Source organism: Hoplias malabaricus, chromosome 14, assembly GCF_029633855.1.
Source record: "Hoplias malabaricus isolate fHopMal1 chromosome 14, fHopMal1.hap1, whole genome shotgun sequence".
In the NCBI taxonomy this organism is placed as follows: Eukaryota; Metazoa; Chordata; class Actinopteri; order Characiformes; family Erythrinidae; genus Hoplias; species Hoplias malabaricus.
In genome coordinates this window covers 34,640,243-34,659,542 of record NC_089813.1, presented here as the reverse complement: position 1 = coordinate 34,659,542, position 19,300 = coordinate 34,640,243, and the positions used below count along the sequence as shown (strand labels likewise).

The window sequence follows — 19,300 nt, the reverse complement described above, 5'->3', positions numbered from 1 at the left end:
TTAAATGACCACATGAAACCCTGAACTGCAATAGCTATGTATTTTACAGATTATACAGTAGAAGTGTGCAGTAATGTGCCTGTCATTGGTTGCATAACATCAGTAGAAGCAAGACATGCACATACCTGGTGCTTTTCATCTTTGGGGAAAAGGAGCTTTAATTATCTGCAATGACAACATTTCCCAAGTGGCAAAGAGGCTTCCTGGAAGTGGTCGGATTGTCATATGTTTTTTTTCATGTGGTCATTATTCCTTGTCATTAACTTGGAGAAAGGTACACTCTCAAACAAGGTCCTACGTGGTTATTGGCGTGGACAGACATTTAATTAGTACAGAATGTTTAAATGACAAGAACCCAATCTTTAAAGATCTGTATGGAACCAGTCCAAAGAAATATTTTCTGGATCTTGTTTTTAAGATTGTAATCTCCATGCACAGGGCTTCTCCACATCTTGTTATTGCACATAGCAACAGTTTGGATGGACCACAATAACTCCTCTAATTAAAGAAGCAAAACCGTACTTCAATACTTTCTTCAAACACATAATCAATGGAGAAAATCTCACGGACATTAACTTTGGAGCAGTGTACTTTTTTCATTCTCTATTATAACACTATAATAGTGACACTTTAATTACGCTTAATGACTTTTTTCTTTAAACCAGACCCTTGGTCCACTGGAGGACTCTTAAGATCCTGGTTCTGTTACTTTCTAAACACTTTGCTGTTCCATTTCCTTTCGTCTTTTGTCCATTTATCCATTTAGCTGGTAGTGTAGATACAAATTAGTGCACCTTGCCGGTGCCATACTGTTCACACCACTGCAGCAGAGAGTCAGTGGCTACATCTAAGCCAGTACTCCTCAGATCAGCAGCAGAATTAAGAGGAAGAACAGAAGAAGGGGTGTTATCCCAGATCTGGTTTTCAGCCCAAGTGTGAAAAGTCCTGTGACTTCAGGGGAAATAACAGCAGACAGTAATGCATTTACACAGAAAAAAGTCATACAATTTTATTTGATTTAAATATTTACATCATTTCCACATTCCAACCATTTTCACAACAGTTTGGTATGTTGCCCTAATAACAGTCAACATACAGAGACAGCAAATATTTACGTAATTATTCTTATAGAGTGCTGTTCTAGAAACCAAGAATGCTTTACATTCCTCGGGACATAATGGAGTTGCCTCAACCACCACCCGTCTGCAGCATCCACCTGGATGTTACTACAGCAGCCATTCTGCACAAAAAACTCTCACCACACATCAGCCATTAAGTAGAATGGTGACAGCAGAGGGCAAGAAGTACACTCTGGACAGGGCATCAGTCCATGGCAGGACAAGACAAATTATCATTCAGTCACTCACAATTTTGCATAGTCAAAATGTTTTGCATAGCAGAGGAAACGCACACAGCCACGATGAGGATTGAACAGCCTTACTCTGGAGCTCCATGCCACCCATATGTTCACTCTATAACACTGACCAAGAGGACACGTCGTGGGGGGGGGTGATGAGCTCTCGCCCGTCGCTGCCATGGTATGCATAGCCGAACCTATGTGTGCTTTTAGGTCCTTTACACCTTTATTTGCTACATAAAAACATGGGAATTTCTTTTTTAATTCATCCGAGAACTTACATTTACGTTTCGGCATAGCTGCTCGAGATGAGGGTGGGTACATGAGCTTTGCCTGACGTAAACAAGGACTACTGACGTGCAGACTGACCAATTAAATGTTTACAGAGACGGTTATCGACCAATAACGGTAGCTCTACAGTCAGACCGTCCAATCCGAAGACTCTAGGCTACTTCACCACGCCCCCTTCTCACTCAAGCGAACCAATCGGAGTAGGGGAGGGCGGGACTAGTTTGTGAACGAAACTTCTCGAAGTTCTATGTAAGCTCTAGAAAAACAAAATCCCTGACGTTTGTGAAATTCCGCCCAGACATTTATTTAAGTCTAAAAAATAGGACATGTCCGGGTAAAAGAGGACGTCTGGTCACTCTAGGTACAACTAAAATTGCTAATGTTAGCTAGCCAGAATGTTGCTAAAACACTTCAACATAGGTTGAAAATGATTTCTAGCTTACAAGCCATGTAAGATTTACTGTAAAGAACAGTAGGATCCTGCTGTCTTGCTTTTCAAAATAAGAGTGGAGTGCAGATTTTCATTTGGCAGATGCTGTTCTTTAGAGTGATTTACACAGCTTTGATCCTGGTACAAAAAAAAGAGGGTGAATGTACTTTTAGGAAATTGGCCAGACACTTTTTATTGGTGTTCCTGCCCAAGTGGGGATTTAAACATTAGTCCGATATGTGGAGGATTGTGATGTTACCCAAAAAACTATACTATTCATTCTAGAAATGTGATTCAATCAGAAATGTGATGTAGTGGCATGCGATATGAAACCATTAAATCACCTGCTTATGATGCACTACAGCGCTGTTTAAACAAAATGTTGTAAAACGTTTAAAGGCCTGGTATATATTATTTATGCCACACTGGCAAACTCAAAAGAGCTCTTATTAAAGTTTGCAAGTTTGTGCCGGTAGCTTATAGCTGAGATCTCTCTCTCTCTCTCTCTCTCTCTCTCTCTCTCTCTCTCTCTCTCTCTCTCTCTTAGATTTTAATCTACTCAATTTACACTAAAAATTACAATTTGCTTTTTTCAGTCATCTCTTCTATCATCTTTTTCTTTTTTCCCCCTCTTTCTTTCCTCCTCACCACTACCTTCTCCTGTTCTTAGTTTTCTTTCCTTTTCCTTTCTTACTTATCTCTGCCCTCCTCCTGATCTCCTCATTCTTTTAATCTCTTCTGTCTCTGTTTCTTATCTAAATACTCTCACCTCCTTGATTAATTTCGCCTATACTTCTCTCTCTCTGTCCTTTCCTCTTTTCTTTTCTATCTCACCCCTTCCTTCTCTAGTCCTCTGCTCTGTCCTTTTTTCATTCTCTTTAATTTATTTGATTTCATTGTCATGTCACCATTATTTCCTTTGCCCTTTCTTCCCACTTCTTTCCATTCCTTCAATTTGCCATTGCCATTTCTTCATTTCTCTCACTACTGCCCTTGCCTCTAGTCTCTTGGCCGGCAGTCTTTGTCCTAATCAGCCTCCTCACGCTGCCTGCCGCATGCAGAGTGGGACCCGCCTGGAATAGTAAACAGACTTAACTAGCCCCAGCATCTCTCTCTCTCTCTCTCTTTCTCTCTCTCTCTCTCTCTCTCTCTCTCTCTCTCTCTTTCTCTCTCTCTCTCTCTCTCTCTCTCTCTCTCTCTCTCTCTCTCTCTCTCTCGCGCCCTCCATATTTCTCATGCCATCCTCCTCATGTCATGGCCAGCATATCAGAAACCACTGGACCATCTCCAGACCTGAAAGGTTGTGAATGCATTTTCGAAATGCCTCATAATGCTCTGATAGTTGCTTAAGAGGGGTGTGCTCACGTCCATTAGGTGTGTGCTCCAGTCTACTGCAAACAGACAACACTGTGAAGCTAAAATTAGTCTCAATGGCCATTTTCTGTCTCCTGTGGTGACATGTGCCACTGATAGTTTCCGCTTCACATTGCTCAGCATCTGCTCCTGGATTTGCATCCACCAATGCACTGTGTTAATTATATAACTTTGGCGTAATTTCATTTATGATGAATAGAGGGTGCCATTGAAAGCGTCTCACATTAGCTTTGAGAATTGCTTTGAGAAATTATCCAAACTCTATTTCAGGAAATCAAGTTTTCACTGACCAACTTGATTGTATTTTGTAACTCTAAACGAATGTAAAATTGATGCCTGCAGCACATTCCAAATAGTTGGGAAAGGGACATGTTTACCACTGTGTTTAATCACCTTTCCTCTTAAAAACACAGATTAATCAAGTAATTAATCGAGTTGTATTACCCAATAATAGCATTTAGGCTAGCTAGCTTGTTTTTGTTGTGTTGTTGATTGCTCTCCAGACAAAAGAACATTAATATGATTCATCCAATTATTTGAAGCAAACCAACGTTTTTGTAATAAAAGTGTGTGGAGTCTTCTCTCACAGAATGTATTCTCTGATTAAACAGCTCTACACTCTACTGAACAGAACTGGGTGCACACTAGGTCCTGTGAAAATGTCCTCTACCACTTTTGATAGAGGAGCCTCCAAATATATTTCATAATGTAATACATCATTACAGCCTTTAGCAAGAAAAGTTTTAATATGGGACACTAAGTCCTTTACGTAATCAGTGTCATTGTGTCCAATTAGCGCGCTGAAGACTGAGCCTCCAGCTTTGAACAAAAACTGTGTCCATGTGTGGCCTGCTGTGCTGGAGACTCCCTTTATCCAGAAACTTAGCTCTAAACCCTCAATTAGTGTAGAACCATTATCAGACTTTGAGCTTCACACATGAATGGCAATGTGGAAGAATTAAGAACGTCAAGAAGATTAAGATTACTTCCTGAAAAGTTGATTAAATTCGGTTGGACATCACCAGGATGTTTCTTGGCATAACAAATACTCCTTACTGGAGATGACACTTAGATGTGCACATACACCCTCAGTGTTTATCTTACACTTTTTCATTGCTTATAAGAGCTGTAAATGACGGGCCTTTACTAGATCGGTAGGGTTACTTTACTCGGAGACATGGAAACTATTGTTGAGTTTGTGTACAACAAATTATACTAAAGAAAATCAGATGTAAACTATATTCAGGTTTCAAACATATTATTCACTCCTTGGTCCATAGTCTATCGAGCTGTAAACATTGTTGTAGAGCAGAGGATTTACCCACTACACTAAACCAAGCTAGATTTGCTGACCTGAGAGTTTTTATAATTACAAATTTTATAGTCTTTCTTCAAGCTGCAGTTCACCTCCATCTGTTATAAAAAGAAAGACAGCAGACTCACAAGAATATAACAATCATTCAGTCTGAACAAACAGAGGACATTTGTGCTGAAACGGTCTAAATCTGGCATGGAATTAGTGCCTTCAGAATTGGAAGATTCAAAGGGATCAGGTGTTTTGTTGTAGGCAGCTCTAAAAAGGAAATGAACCAGGGCGAAGACGAGCAGCTTGCCTTACAAGGACTAAACAGCATGCAATGAACTGAGTACCTTCTTTTCAGTCTGATACACCAATAGTGTTATCATCATGTGTTCAGTGGGCCCAAATCCAAGATGATCCTCAGAGCTCCTGTATATTGCTTTAGAAGATGATTTTATTACAGGAATTTACAGCTCCTCTCAGTATTATAACACGCCTGGAGCAGCTGAGGGCCACAGTAACAGTGAAGTGTGAAAGACCAAAGACAGTAGGTTCTTGGTTTGAATTTAAACGGGTCCAACCTGAGAGTGATAAATTTGCTGTTATCATTGTGGACGACATAACAGCTGAGCCTCAAACATCAGCTGACCACAGAGCAGTCTGATAAATCAGAAGTGTAGGCATAAGTCAATGCTTAGACATCTAGAGTGGTTGTTTAACTATTCATTTGATTTGCACTTAGAAATGATTTGTAAGTATTGCCTCCACTTCACCCTGCCCATTAACTACAGAGAAGAACTGTCCCTTTGGCCGTATTGGGCAGGTTCTAAAATATTGTTGATTCGGGTGTGTGGTATCTGTTAAAAAAATGAATTAAGTACAGTTAAATTAGACCTAATTAAAGTTACAGTTATATTTATGTTACAATCAAATCCTATTGAAGGAGGCCTAGTTACCCACTCTTCAGTTTAGAATATCTCTTTCTTACTTCCCCCTCTGTCTCTGCCTTAAACTTTGTTTACAGACATTGCTCCTGAGCTCATAGCAACCGCAGAGAGAGAGAGGACAGATAGAAAAGTGTTATGATGATAAAGAGACAAGTGTTCTCAACAATCCCTGCCTTAGTCTTTGGCATAGCATCCCAGAGCAATGTTCCCAAAAAGCCACACAGAGGGATGATCTCCAGGCCACTTTTCAGTCCTACATTAGGAGCTTTCAGAGGTTAGGACTGTAAGAAGAGCTAGCAATGTCCAGTGTATTTATATCATATCAAATCAATGTTCATTTTTTACATGCATAAGTCATACCTGGTACAACTAGCAGTGAAATGCTGTGATGACGGCCCATTTCCATGAACAAGTATTCAATATGTCTGTGAAGAGTTTGGTGTGTTCTCCCTGTGTCCGCGTGGGTTTCCTCCGGGTGCTCCGGTTTCCTCCCACGGTACAAAAACACACGTTGGTAGGTGGATTGCCGACTCAAAAGTGTTCGTAGGTGTGAGTGTGTGAGTGAATGTATGAGTGTGTGTGTTGCCCTGTGAAGGACTGGCGCCCCCTCAAGGGTGTATTCCCGCCTTGCGCCCAATGATTCCAGACCCACCGCAACCCATAAGCGCTTACAGATAATGAATGAATGAGTAATCAATATAAGATAGAATCTATAAGATAAAAGGAATGAGAAAGATACATAGGGGTACAAAACAAAACAAAGTGTTTTTGCACAAAGAGAAATGCACAAAATAAGAGTAAAAAATAAAGAAATATAAGGGGGGGAAAAAGAAATGTATTAAAGAGTATCTACACACACTTTTTTTTAATTAACAGTGGAAATATTTTATTCTGCACTAAAATAATTCTGATTACAGTAACTCTCCAGTAACCCAACAGTCTTTTTGTGTTTTGGTAGAAAGTTCTTGGTTTGACCCGTTGCCTTATCAGCTCTTCCACAGTGGATTTGAGATTGTGAGTGTTTGGCTTGAACCTGTGTGTGTTTGTGCTGGACTGGGCTGCAGGGGGTCTCTCTTCTCGTCCGGGCAGACAAGGCCTCAGGCAAGGATCAGGGAGGAATGTAACTTTATTACAGATGTGACATGCAGGCATTACACCCATGCTTAGATCTTCAGAGTATCACACTCACTTCAAAGACATGACATTGTTTCGGTTATTTACAAGGACACAGATTGTCTTGCCTTTGACGCAGATTCAAATTTTCTGTTTGTTCTGTCAGTTCATTTTTTTCACTAACCAATTGCAGTCTGAGAACAGCACATATTCTTCAGCATGCAGTTTGAATATGAAGTGCATATTGATAATGCTGCAGCGGTTCTTACAGGTTGTCACTGGTGAATTTTTCTCAATTTCACTTGTAGAAAGTAGTATAGGTGAGTGTATGGATATGTGGAGAATGGCATAGAATCAAGCCTGATAAGACAGTATCCAGTCACTATTTGACCAAGAAAGCTAGCCTTGAAGCAATAGCTGGGTGAAACATAATATTTAATCTTGAATTATATCTTCTCTCCAAATCCGTCAGCCAAAAAATTAGGTTTATCAAGTTCCATTTCATGTTTCATTAGTTTTACAACAGAGCTACAAATCTAGTGTAACTAACAAGTAATGGAAACTTAACAAGCTGAAAATGTGTTAAATAATCTCAGACATACTTGCTTATGTGCTTTGTGACACTGTTTGACACAGTTATATATATCAGAAAATGGCGTACCACACAGCTAAGACAGTAGTAACAGTCGTCTAGAAGCTCTCCATAGTTTTGTGAATTTATAACTGTATGTCGCACTGATATAACAGACCACATTATTTGATAAATCAATCATAATTAAAGTAAAAATAATACAAATAGTTTGATATTTCATAACAGACTCTGTTTTTCTTAGCTTTCTGATTGTGACGTGCTGGTTTACATGTGGTAGTGTTTGGGGATAAGTAGACGGAAGTCACTTATTGAGTGTGTGTGTGTGTGTGTGTGAGTGAGGAAAGGTGGGACTGGCGGTCCTATGAGGATGATTATGTAACTCTCGTGGCAGGAGGTCTTGGCCAAATTCACATGCAGCTGCTGAAGTCTCTGCACATTGATCAGCTGGTAGTCAGGAGAAAACAGACACTCCTTTCACCTGTCTCTCTCTTTGTCTCTCTATCTCTCACTCCTCTTTTTCTACAATGCTCCCCACATTCATAATCAGAATACCTTATTGCCCTTTAACTTGTGTACACAGCAAATTCACCAGTGTTAAAAGTGAGCGTTGACGATTTGGCACTGACGGTGTTGATTTAACACTGGTGAATTTGCTGTGTATGAAATGAAAATGTCTCTGTTGGAACTGGTGTGTCGTTAGTGTTGTAAGAAAGCCTTGTAACTCTTTCTCACACGAGGTAAAGAAATATAATATATTTGGGACTGCTATGGAAAATATAGACTGAATTTTGAAGGATTGTAAAAATATACCTGCAGATATATTCATTACCTTTAAAAAACTGAAAGAAGGTCTTATCCCAAAGGAATTGAAGGGTGTGCTTTACCTCCAAAGAATGGAGTTATACCCCTTTGGCCAACATTTGACTTTGAGCATGTTGACCTTTAGCTTGTGTGCAGCTGCTCTGCAGCATCCCATTCCATTTCATGTTGTTCTATGTATCAAGAAGTTGTGTGCAAATTAACATCTGCATCCATTTTTGTCATCAAAATTATTGTCATGTCTAAAAATGGTTGGAAATATATGTTTCACCCATAAACGTATAATACACAAATATACAGCACACAATAAAAACAATAACAATCAAGGAGATCTATTTAAGCATTGACCTATTGGAAGCAGACAAATATGTCAGGATCATTTTTCACACTTTATATCATTTCCCCTCTCTCTCTCTCTCTAATTCTTATTCTATCACCACCCAGCCCCTAGCCCCCTCTACCCCCTCGAGCCTTCTGTGTGAGCGTGGCTGGTATAAACAGTATGACGCACACAGACACGCACTGGTGCAGTAAATGCAGGGCTGAGTCAGTGGCTGCCTTTAGGCCTGAATAAGGCCCTGCCGGTGTGCAAGCTGTTTACACCATTATCCCTCATTCACACTCTCACACAGAGCCTGATCTTTCTCCTACACCTTTATGAGCAGCTGTTAAAGCAGCTACTGATGAATGAATACTTTTCCTACACTGCACACATACCCTCTCACACATTTACCCCTGCTGTTCCCCAAAAAAAAAAAAAAAAAAAATATATATATATATATATATATATCCATTCATTCATTATCTGTAAGCGCTTATCCAGTACAGGGTCGCGGTGGGTCCAGAGCCTACCTGGAATCCCTGGGCGCAAGGCGGGAATACACCCTGGAAGGGGCATATATATATGCTTGCATCTTTGTGAGTGATGGAGCATGAGAGAGGGCCATTTTATTCTTGTACTGGTGCATCCCTAATTTGTTCCCAAGTCTTTCAGCATTCACAGACACACACACAAAAAAGAGAGAAAGGGAGAGAGCACCTTCCTTCCTCTAATGAATTTGATACAGTTCTGCAGCCCAGGTAGGGAAGAGAATAATTTCACAAGGTGTAATAAATCAAAAGCCTTGCTGACTCATGGCACCTTCACCATTTTGTTCTGTGTCTTGGCTGTGAAGTACAGAGCAGGTTTGAGTTCTCTGAGACAGAGTATTGTGCACTGTGACAAACAAGCACTGTGCCATGTGCAATGTTCAGTGTTCAATGGTTAGTGTAGAGGGTTCTGTGTTTAGACAGCTGCTGTTGTGTTAGAACTGGAGGTGATAAACACAAGCTCAACTCAGGGCCTTTGTGCTCTGAAATGGTCACATTTTCCTCCCAAATCAGTCAGTCAGGTAACCAGGAGGAAGTGCACAGCATAGAGAACACCCATACACACACACACACTCATGCTCTCTCACACACATGCAAATCAAACGAGTTTTGTTGGCTTGTGTTTTCCCTGAGTTGGCTGTTGCTATTGTTGTCATTGAGGTCCGTTTACTTGCCTGGAGCAACAGGCTACAAGTGCAAACACATTTTCAGTGATATCCTGTAGGTTAAACACCAATAGTAAGTTTTTGGTAATGTATATAATAAATGCCCTTATTCCTTGTCCTCAAGGTCTACATTAGTGTTTATTTAATTAGGTCAAACTGTGATAGTGCGCTTATATTTAAGAACACTTTAACTTACTGATATATGCGTCTAAATGATGTGTATCATGAGCTCATATTGTTATTCCTTTGACATTTGCTTATTACTCCTAATAATACTTTGTATCTCCAAAAGTCATTTTACAGTAGAAGGAAAATGCACTGTAGATCTTTTTTATTATTATTTGACCCATTTTGACAACATTGATTTCTCCATTTATGCAATTTTCGAATTATGTAACCAAGCGTTAAGGAACTGAAAAGTTATATTATGTACACTAACTGAAGTAACTCCATTTCCTTCTCAGATTTAGCCAAAGGAACTCCTGTAGACTCTCCCAAGCTTTGACCACTAACTGGTCCACATGACTGAGCAACGCAGCAGCCGTGAGCAGCACAACAGCCTCTGTGTTCTTGGTTAAAACAAGGTGAACTTAATATTAGTTCATATTTTTTCGAAAAAATTGAGTGTACTGAAACGTGTAGTTTAAAATGTATATGTCTCTGTCTGAACAAACCCTATTTTTGTACAGAATTGAACTGTAAATTGCATATTTACAGGAGATTTGACCAATTTCTTTGGTTATTAGTGTAAAAACTATTTATTCCAGGTCCATTTTTGGCAATTAACTCTTTAATTCTTTCATCGGGAATATGAAATAACAAAGTGCAGTGCTGGTATGGAAATGATTTTATGACATTTGGAATATTTGATGGGGATATGGTTTTGATTACCAGCCCAGTCAAGCCCACCCCACCATAACACTAAGAGTCCTTGGGCAAGACTCATAAAGCTACATTCATCTCCATCTGTAACATTATTACAATTTTACGTCACTCTGGGAAAGGCCTTTGCCAAAAGCTCTAACTATAAATTTGATATTTATAAATATGTTAATAAAATTAAATACAGATATGTATTATAATGCATGTGTTCAGTGGGTGTAGATGAGTGTCTCATCTTCTTATATTGTCTTCTTATATTGTCTTGTGTTGCTAAAGATGTCATCATCAACTGAAAATGGAGTTGGGCCTTGCAATATCAGCAGAGAGAAAACCTACAAAAAGGTGATTTTTTTTGTGAATTTGACCTTTTATCTTGATGAGTTCAAGGCCAATACGCACTTTAAGTGTGCTGTTTAAACTTTCACAGTTTTATAAAGGGTTAAACTCTTTTATGCAGTGTGTTTGACCTACAAGCTTGCTGTCTTGTGACCTTTATAGCTTTTTCACTGGCGTTACACAGATCATACATTGTGGATTATACTTTGATCATGTAAATGTGTCATAGGCTGTCCGTGAATACTTCAGTGAACTAAACAGGGCCTTAACAACTTAACAATAATAAGAAAAACATCTTGAGTTATTTGAAAATTTTGTCTTGTGTGTCTCTGCAAATCACAGAATAATCGAATGAAACACATTATTTAGGAGGAAATCAGCAGGACATTTACGACAACACATTAATGTCCTCAAATTCAAACGTGGATCGATTTTGTCTTTTATATCCACCACATGTTAAATCAGATGCAGACCGCATGAAGCTTGCATTTCACTTTAATTATTTCTTTAGATCTGCTCTTAAAAAGCTTGCCTAGAAAGTAGTAAGATTTAATGGGGCATGATGATTTGTTGCCCCACTAAACAACCCCCTGATACTGAGCCTGCGTTTAGCATTGATTGCACATCTGGTTACTAGAAACAGTCTGCTGGAAATGGTTTCTGTGCACCCCTACAAAGATCAGATATGTCCTATTGTAATACATCAATGTGTCCAATGTTCACTTTCCAAAATAGGGGCATCAACAGAGGTCCATTCATGGTCCTGTTTGTAGGGCATACGGCTGCCATTAGCCATGTGCTTGCTTCACTTGTAATGGCTTACATACCTCCCTCAGCAGGTCTTTGCTTCAGACTCACCATTACAGAAGAAAACCTTAGTTTTTTTCCTTACGCTTGAACATTAACACAGTGTCTCTTACAAATAATCCCATAAACATATCTCTGACAAAATTGTTCTATAAGATTTTATCACTGATATTCAGTCTTGTGATTTTATGTGTATATGTGTTTACTAGACAACCTCATCAGCTATAAAAGGGGCCATCCAGTTGGGCATCGGTTACACTGTGGGGAATCTGTCCTCAAAACCTGACCGAGATGTTCTCATGCAGGATTTTTATGAAGTGGAGAGTGTCTTCCTGCCCAGGTAAGTTTAACTTCAACTTTTAGATGTTGTTTGGGACTTCAAAATGCACATTTACATAGAGACATTGACTCTTTTTCAAGATTGTTTCTTAACGAAACTGCTCCAATAAATGGTTTTATCTGCTTTTCAATTCATCATTGGAATCTTCATTTATGAGGTTAGTGAAAGGAAACACATTCCTTCAGGTTGGCGGTGGTATTGTGTTGGAATCCACTGAAATACATGTCTGTTTGCGTTCTGGGTCAACATTATACACATTGATTATATTTCACTTAGTGTCCAAGAGTAGATTTGAATTCTTGAGTGATTTTGAGGACACCAATGTCATCCATAGTGTTCACTAGTGTTTATGAGTGAACGCTATGGATAACTACAACAGCGGAATACATATTAAAATGCCTAGCACGTCTTTTTTCTTAGCAGTATACAAAGGTACGTCTCGAACAGTTACAGTCACCAGTGAGTCACTAAAAACTAAATGAACCTAAGACTCTTCTACAAAACACTAAACAACAGCACTGTGTAGTTAAAAGCAGAGAGTCTGTAGGTTACTGCAGTCATAAATCAAGAATTATAAATGTGAGAAGTAAGCATGTTTTGTTCTTAAACATATACTTCTTCTGGTGTTTGACCAATGAATTTTTTAAAAAATGCTTCACCCATGTTTATGGCTTCAAGTAGGAATCCACCTTTAGCCCTTCACTTACCAAACATTGATGAGAATGTGTTAGGATTCTTAGTAGAACGTATCCATTTATGTTTGCTTTATCATTTAGTGTAGAATAAATATTTCTCTGCTCACCTAATACTCTTCCTCCTCAATTAGAGTTTAAGGAGTATAAATACAAGCTGTTGGGTGTACTCCAGTGTCAGGCTTTTGAAGAATTTTTTGAAGTAGAAACCAGCATTATGAGTAGATTTGTTTTAAAACTCTCTGTGGTTGTGACATTTCCAGAACGTTTGTCTTCATAGCGAGACCCCTTTGGCAAAACCTATTAAATTAATGGCTTCATGATCCTTCAAACACGAGCGTTTCCATTCTGCTCTGCTAAAAGAGGAAGCACAACATCTTCTTTAGAGACTTTTAGTGGAGCGCCTGCTCTGGCTGACTGACTGACTGACTGTCATATTTATAGAGCGCACTGTCCCTGTTGGACATGTCTCTTCACTTTCATGTGTTAACACACCGTATGAATCAAACTGACAATTTTTGTCGCCTTCGAGGCCAGAGGGAAAGAAAAGCTGGTGCATTCACGTGTCGAGAAAGAGACAGTACAAGTGATCAACATATTTTCTGGCTCCAGTTTTGGCCACCCACATCAGCACAACGCTCAGCTGGCAAACGACAATAAGCTCTAAATGTGAGGTGAATTGTCTGATCTTTGTTACACAATTGGATGAACTGGGGCTTATCTTTCCACTAAAGGAGTGCCAGCACATTTTTACGCTGTTAAAAACAGGCCAAACTGCATGTTGTTTGAGGATTGTTCTGCCATAGAATAGCCCACTTAAGTATTTGGTCCAGCAGCAGGGTTTATTAGAAGGCTAATCACAGCCTTTCCATCAGTTTATGACACTGTCCACCACTGAGACTTTTCAAGATCGTCTTATGGAAATTGGGTCAATCCAAATACAAACACCTGACGATATCAATAACAAGTAAGAAAATGCACACCAAAATGGGTTAGAGACTTTTTTCCCACAACACTCATGTCTCATGATGTGTGACACTGGGAGGATGGAGTGGACCCTCCTTTGCCTCGAGGATAGTCTGCAGTGTTCTGTGTTATTAGGCCACAGATTACATTGCATGTGTCACATTCCAGCGACGCCGTGAATGGGCCTGTGAAAGAGATCAAATAGTCTGTAGTCCACAGGGATAGAGTACCGTTTGGTCTGGGAACATTCGCTCTCTATTTCTGTCCAGTTCAGTGTTTTTGTTACCTTCAGCTTCTTTCTCAGAGGATCAGTGTTTCATGTTGTTTGTGGAAGATACCAATTTACGTAGATCTGAGACTTTTTAGAGCCAAAATACAGCTCTAATTTGTGCCATTACCTCTAATTAATATTACTTATTGTGATGGGAAAGTTTTATTAAAACCTCTAGAGTACTCTGATACACTGATTCTTACTCTGTATCCTTTCTGTCACAGTGAGGGAAGCAACTTGACCCCTGCACACCACTATCCAGATTTCCGCTTCAAAACCTATGCTCCGTTGGCCTTCCGCTATTTCCGAGAGCTCTTCGGAATCAAGCCTGATGACTACCTGGTAAGCTTTTGTTTCTCCTCATTTCTAAAAGGTGGTACAGCTTAATCATAATCAAAAGCTTAAAGGTATATTACAGCAAGAATTTTATGTATGACACAAGGTCATCCTTAATAACTGAAAAAAGTACATTGCATAACTAAAACCAATAGTGTCTGTCTTAGTCTGATTTTTTACGATACTTTTCTTTATATTTATTTATTACATTATACGGTTTTACTGTAATTAGGGAAATCTATTTAAGATTAATGAACAACTTAACATGTATTGAGGGGAGTTTGTGATGATTTATTCATGCAGTTTAAAAGCTTCCATTATTAGCTACATTAGCGCAATATCTTCTGACAACAAATGTATCTTTGCCAATTGATTACAACAGTGTACATCTTATTTTTGGCTGAAATAACCCATTAAATAATTATTCTGGATAAGGATTAACTCTAATAACACCTCTGGCTACGTGCTACCCCTGGGAACTGGGTTAAGGCTCTTAATGGAGGGCTTGTTTTTAAGTTACAAAGGGGATTACTGCCTTAATTTGAATGATTCATTCTCATTACAGAGAATATTATGTCTAAGCTTAGTGCATGGTGATGTCATAAGGCACAAATGAACTCCTCCTGAGAGTTAAAGTCAGTCTCAAGAGTAGTTCTGGGTTTATTAGGGTCCAGTTAAGGTTTAAGAATAAGACGACAGAGGTGATAGCAACAAGAAGTTATTGTAATGTTGACAGTTTAAATGCAGCTGTTTTATCTACTATCTACGTGTCATGTGTTTTTAATTGATTAATTATAGAACCAGAGCAGTGGTGAAACGAACAAAAAACCCTGTATGTCTCACAGTGCCACACACATTAAAATTCATTATTAGCCAAAACTATTGTATAACCATTGACATATAATTGATAGAATTCTACTGAAGTAATGAATTCATTCATTCATTCACTGTCTGTAACCGCTTATCTAGTTCAGGGTCACGGTGGGTCCGGAAAATACTCAGAATCACTGGGCACAAGACAGGAACACACCCTGGAGGGGGCACCAGTCCTTTGCAGCGCGACACACACTCACACATTCACTCACACACTCACACCTACGGACGCTTTTGAGTCACCAATCCAATATGTTTGGACCATGGGAGGAAAGCGGAGCAGCCGGAGGAAACCCCACAAACACTGAGAGATCTAACCAAACTCCTCACAGACAGTCACCTGGAGAGGGACTCTTGATATAATTTATTATCCTCTTTACCAAGTACAGTTTGAGAAAATATATGAGGATGTAGCCATGCTCTTAATGCATAGCCATGACATTAATTTGAAGAAGTTCACTTTGTTTGTTTGCGCAGCTATATTATTTTTGTATTTTAATCACAAAACTAAAGAAGCAAATATTGCACACCAGAAATTCTAGCTGAATCACTATATTTGGGGTAAAAGGAATATTTGTTATTTTGGCTTTCTGCTGAACTATTGCTTTAACAGAGAAGCACGGCTGGTACTTCTGGCTGAGCTGAGCCACATTTGGGACTTTAGCATCTGCAGTGACTCTGCAGCAGATCTGCAGATGCTGGAGCTGTTTCAAGGTTCTGTGTGAGACTGTATATGATGCGTATACGTATACAAGTGCTTATATAAGTATATGATTGCTTCCTTAAAAAAACAAGTATCATAAATATTAAGCTCAATACATTGATTTCTGTTCATGTAAATTAATTCTCAAGGGATTTTATCCCAATCATTTTGGAGCGTTTCTAATTCTCCACTTATCATGAAATTTTCACTGAGTGTAAAGGATGTGTGTATGTGTCTATGCAGGTGCAGGTGTATGTATGTGTACCAGGAATTGTTGGGAGGAGATCCTGTTTACACAACACTATGTTAGTGGGAAAATCAAACTGGTTCCCACAATGTAAATCTTTACATTTTAAGACGAAGTCCTGTTCTAAGGATATGGTCAGATAAAGGTTAATGTATGAGTTAAGGTTAGGGCAGCTGTACCCATGCATAAGGTGTGCATAAGACCCACTCAATGAATGGTAGTTATGGAGTAACCCCACAGTTCATGAAACTAATATGGTGTATTGTGTAAGAGTGTGTGTGTGTGTGCTTGGTAGGGTAGTAATAATTGCAGCTGTAATTATGCTTTGTCTCAGTCACGCTGTCTTACTTGCTGCGTGAAATAGAATCGTGCTGTAATTAGCCTCAAGGCACAGACAGAGCTTACAGAAGTGCGTCATTCAGTGCTTCCTGCAGCCCTTTTACACTCATAACCGTCCATCAGCATACCATAGTGAGACACACGAACACTTTTGGCATCCTATTATGTAATAATGATTATATCATATCAGTAAAACAAAGACATGCTGAGAGCAGATCTTTTACTGAGACTGAAACTGTAAATATTATAATAACCAAATTAGGGTTGCGATTTTATAGAAAAACGTCTGTGGTTGAAGCAGGCTCTCTCTCAGTCAGTGAAAAAGACAGACAGCGTGGAAGAGTGGAATCAAACAAGCAACATTTAACTTGCAGTTTTTAAACTGGAAAAAAAGATTCTTATAAATATAAAAAAAATGTAAATTTATAGGAAAAGGGCAAAACATATCGACTAATGACAAGTTATTTTTGTGTAATTTTTAAAATAATTTCTCTTGGTTCATTCTTTCATTCTTGGCCCATTAAGATTCTCACTGATGATGTATTTTACTGTATTTTTAAAGTAATTGTATTATTTTAAAGTGGCCTATTGTTTTTCGAGATGTAGGAATCTGGCACATTTTCTGTGCATTTGCAGAAGCGAGACCAAAAATGACTTTAACAGGTTTATCCATTATTTAGCAAATTATAAATGATGGATTCTAGAGGTTATTAAATATTTTTATGTTCTCTGTGCAGTTTTTGGAACTTCAGAGAGTAGAGCTGAGTAGGTGCAGTGGACAGGATGAAAGAAATGCAGGATAGAAAGATAGAGAATGAGGGGATAGAGAAGGAGAGGAGAGGAAGAGAAGAGTGAGGGATGAAAGAGAGAAGGGAAGGGAAGGGAAGAGAACATGAAGGTGGAAAATGATGCTGTGTGCTGACTTGATTTGTTTTGCGGTGTTGATTATGGATTTATTCACGGCGCAGAGGAAAATGAGTGCAGGCTAATTAAGAGGGGACAGACACACACACACACACACACACACATACTTGCAGCACTACTGAAGAAATGCCCATGTGTTAGTGGTGGGGGTACAACGTGCTTATTCATTTTCATAAAGTTTTGTTAAAGTACAGAGATACCTCATGGGGGACCAAAGTCTGTTTACACGCTCACATTATCGGTACATAACGATATATAAAAAAAACAACAGATGTTGTGTCCATCCTTCCAATGTGGCATAACAACTTGATACTATGGGTCTGAAGGAACGAGCTGTTGTCAAAATTACTGAGAAACAAGAATAAGACAAAGAAAAAAAGCGGGAAGTGCAATGATATAAGTTCTTAGATTTTGTCTGAAAACTGTAAACAAGTCCCTCAAGAGTGTAAAGCTGCTGCTGGAGCTGTCTGATGCCCCTGAGAGCTGTGTGCCATCAACACGCTCATTTCCTTCAAGACTTATAACCTTCTGTATCACAGCATGTGAGGCCTAAGCCTGAATTCAGCTGAACTCCACTGTCTCGCACCAGCTGCTGTTTCGGTGACATAGTAAAATGAGCTAGTGTTTGCTCTTACGAAGAACAGTGCTGTAAAAACACAGCCTTGAAAATCCCAGCACGGAAATGGAGATGTTTACTGAGGCTGTCTGTGTCCGTGTATTAACTGCAGCATGATAGTAGAGCTCATTTCTTTGTTACCTGTTTGGAGTCTGTGTGGTTTAACTGGATTTAATTGCCTTGATAGCAGGCAAACAGAAAATACGGCAATACTGCAGCAATATTTCTGACCTTGTTATCAGGGTTTCTTAATGTCATCATTTTATGTTTATTTACTGACATCCATCTTCATTTAAATTTACTTCATTCAAATTACTTTGTATCTCCATCATTTCTTGATAAAGGGACTAAAACAAATGGTTCAAATAAATGTTGTTACATAAATGTCCTTGTCTTTTAAAGGTTGAGAATATTTTTTTCATTCTCCTGTATAATTACCACTGTGGAGAAACCAATTTTGTCCAGGAGACAGTTTACTGTTGTATGTACATTCTGTTCTGTATATTGCAGTATGAATCTGACCGTATCTCCCCCTCTCTCCTCTTTCTCCATGCAGTACTCCATCTGTAAGGAGCCGCTGATCGAGTTGTCCAACCCAGGGGCCAGTGGCTCTCTCTTTTACTTGACTAGCGATGACGAGTTCATCATCAAGACGCTCCAGCACAAGGAGGCTGAGTTCTTGCAGAAGCTGCTACCAGGCTATTACATGGTATGCTGGTCAATCAATTACTTAACTCTCCTCCTTCTCTCCTCCCTTCTTCCTCTCCTCCTGTCTGGTCCTAATAAGGCCTCAGTGGGTGAAAGCTCAGGGCCAGAGAACAAGTGTCTAGTTGCTGGACACAGTGCTTATATAGCTGAGAGATTTTGTCAAAGCCTTAAAACTAGGCTCCTGTACAAAAATAGCTACTAGTGTTTTTTTTAAGGGTGGTTTCGTCCAAATTAGTGGCAGCATACTGTGCTTTTTCCATTTGCACTGTGCAGTGTGTCTGTAGGTTTTATGGCACATGCTTATGGTGATTTGTAAATGATGGACTGAGCTGACTAATTAGCTATTTATTTAAAATTTAAACTAAACTATAGCATTATATTCCAATTTTTTCCTGGACTTATTGATAAATTGAACTTTGGTATGTAGGTTTAATGAAGTTAACAGCCTAATGCTTTGGGGGAGGGCTTTACATATTCAGGTGGGTTTGCATTTACATGAACT

The 19,300-nt window shown here is 39.1% G+C and overlaps 1 protein-coding gene across 1 annotated transcript in view; it reads left to right on the top strand.

Annotated features, from left to right (window-relative positions):
• pip5k1bb (phosphatidylinositol-4-phosphate 5-kinase, type I, beta b) overlaps window positions 1-19,300 on the top strand; it is a 45,482-nt gene that overhangs the window by 7,308 nt on the left and 18,874 nt on the right. The window contains exons 2-6 of the mRNA XM_066643855.1: window positions 10,223-10,342; window positions 10,917-10,982; window positions 11,993-12,123; window positions 14,277-14,394; window positions 18,647-18,799. Coding sequence (XP_066499952.1) covers window positions 10,917-10,982; window positions 11,993-12,123; window positions 14,277-14,394; window positions 18,647-18,799 — 468 coding nt within the window. The 5' untranslated portion in view covers window positions 10,223-10,342. The remainder of the gene's footprint in view (window positions 1-10,222; window positions 10,343-10,916; window positions 10,983-11,992; window positions 12,124-14,276; window positions 14,395-18,646; window positions 18,800-19,300) is intronic.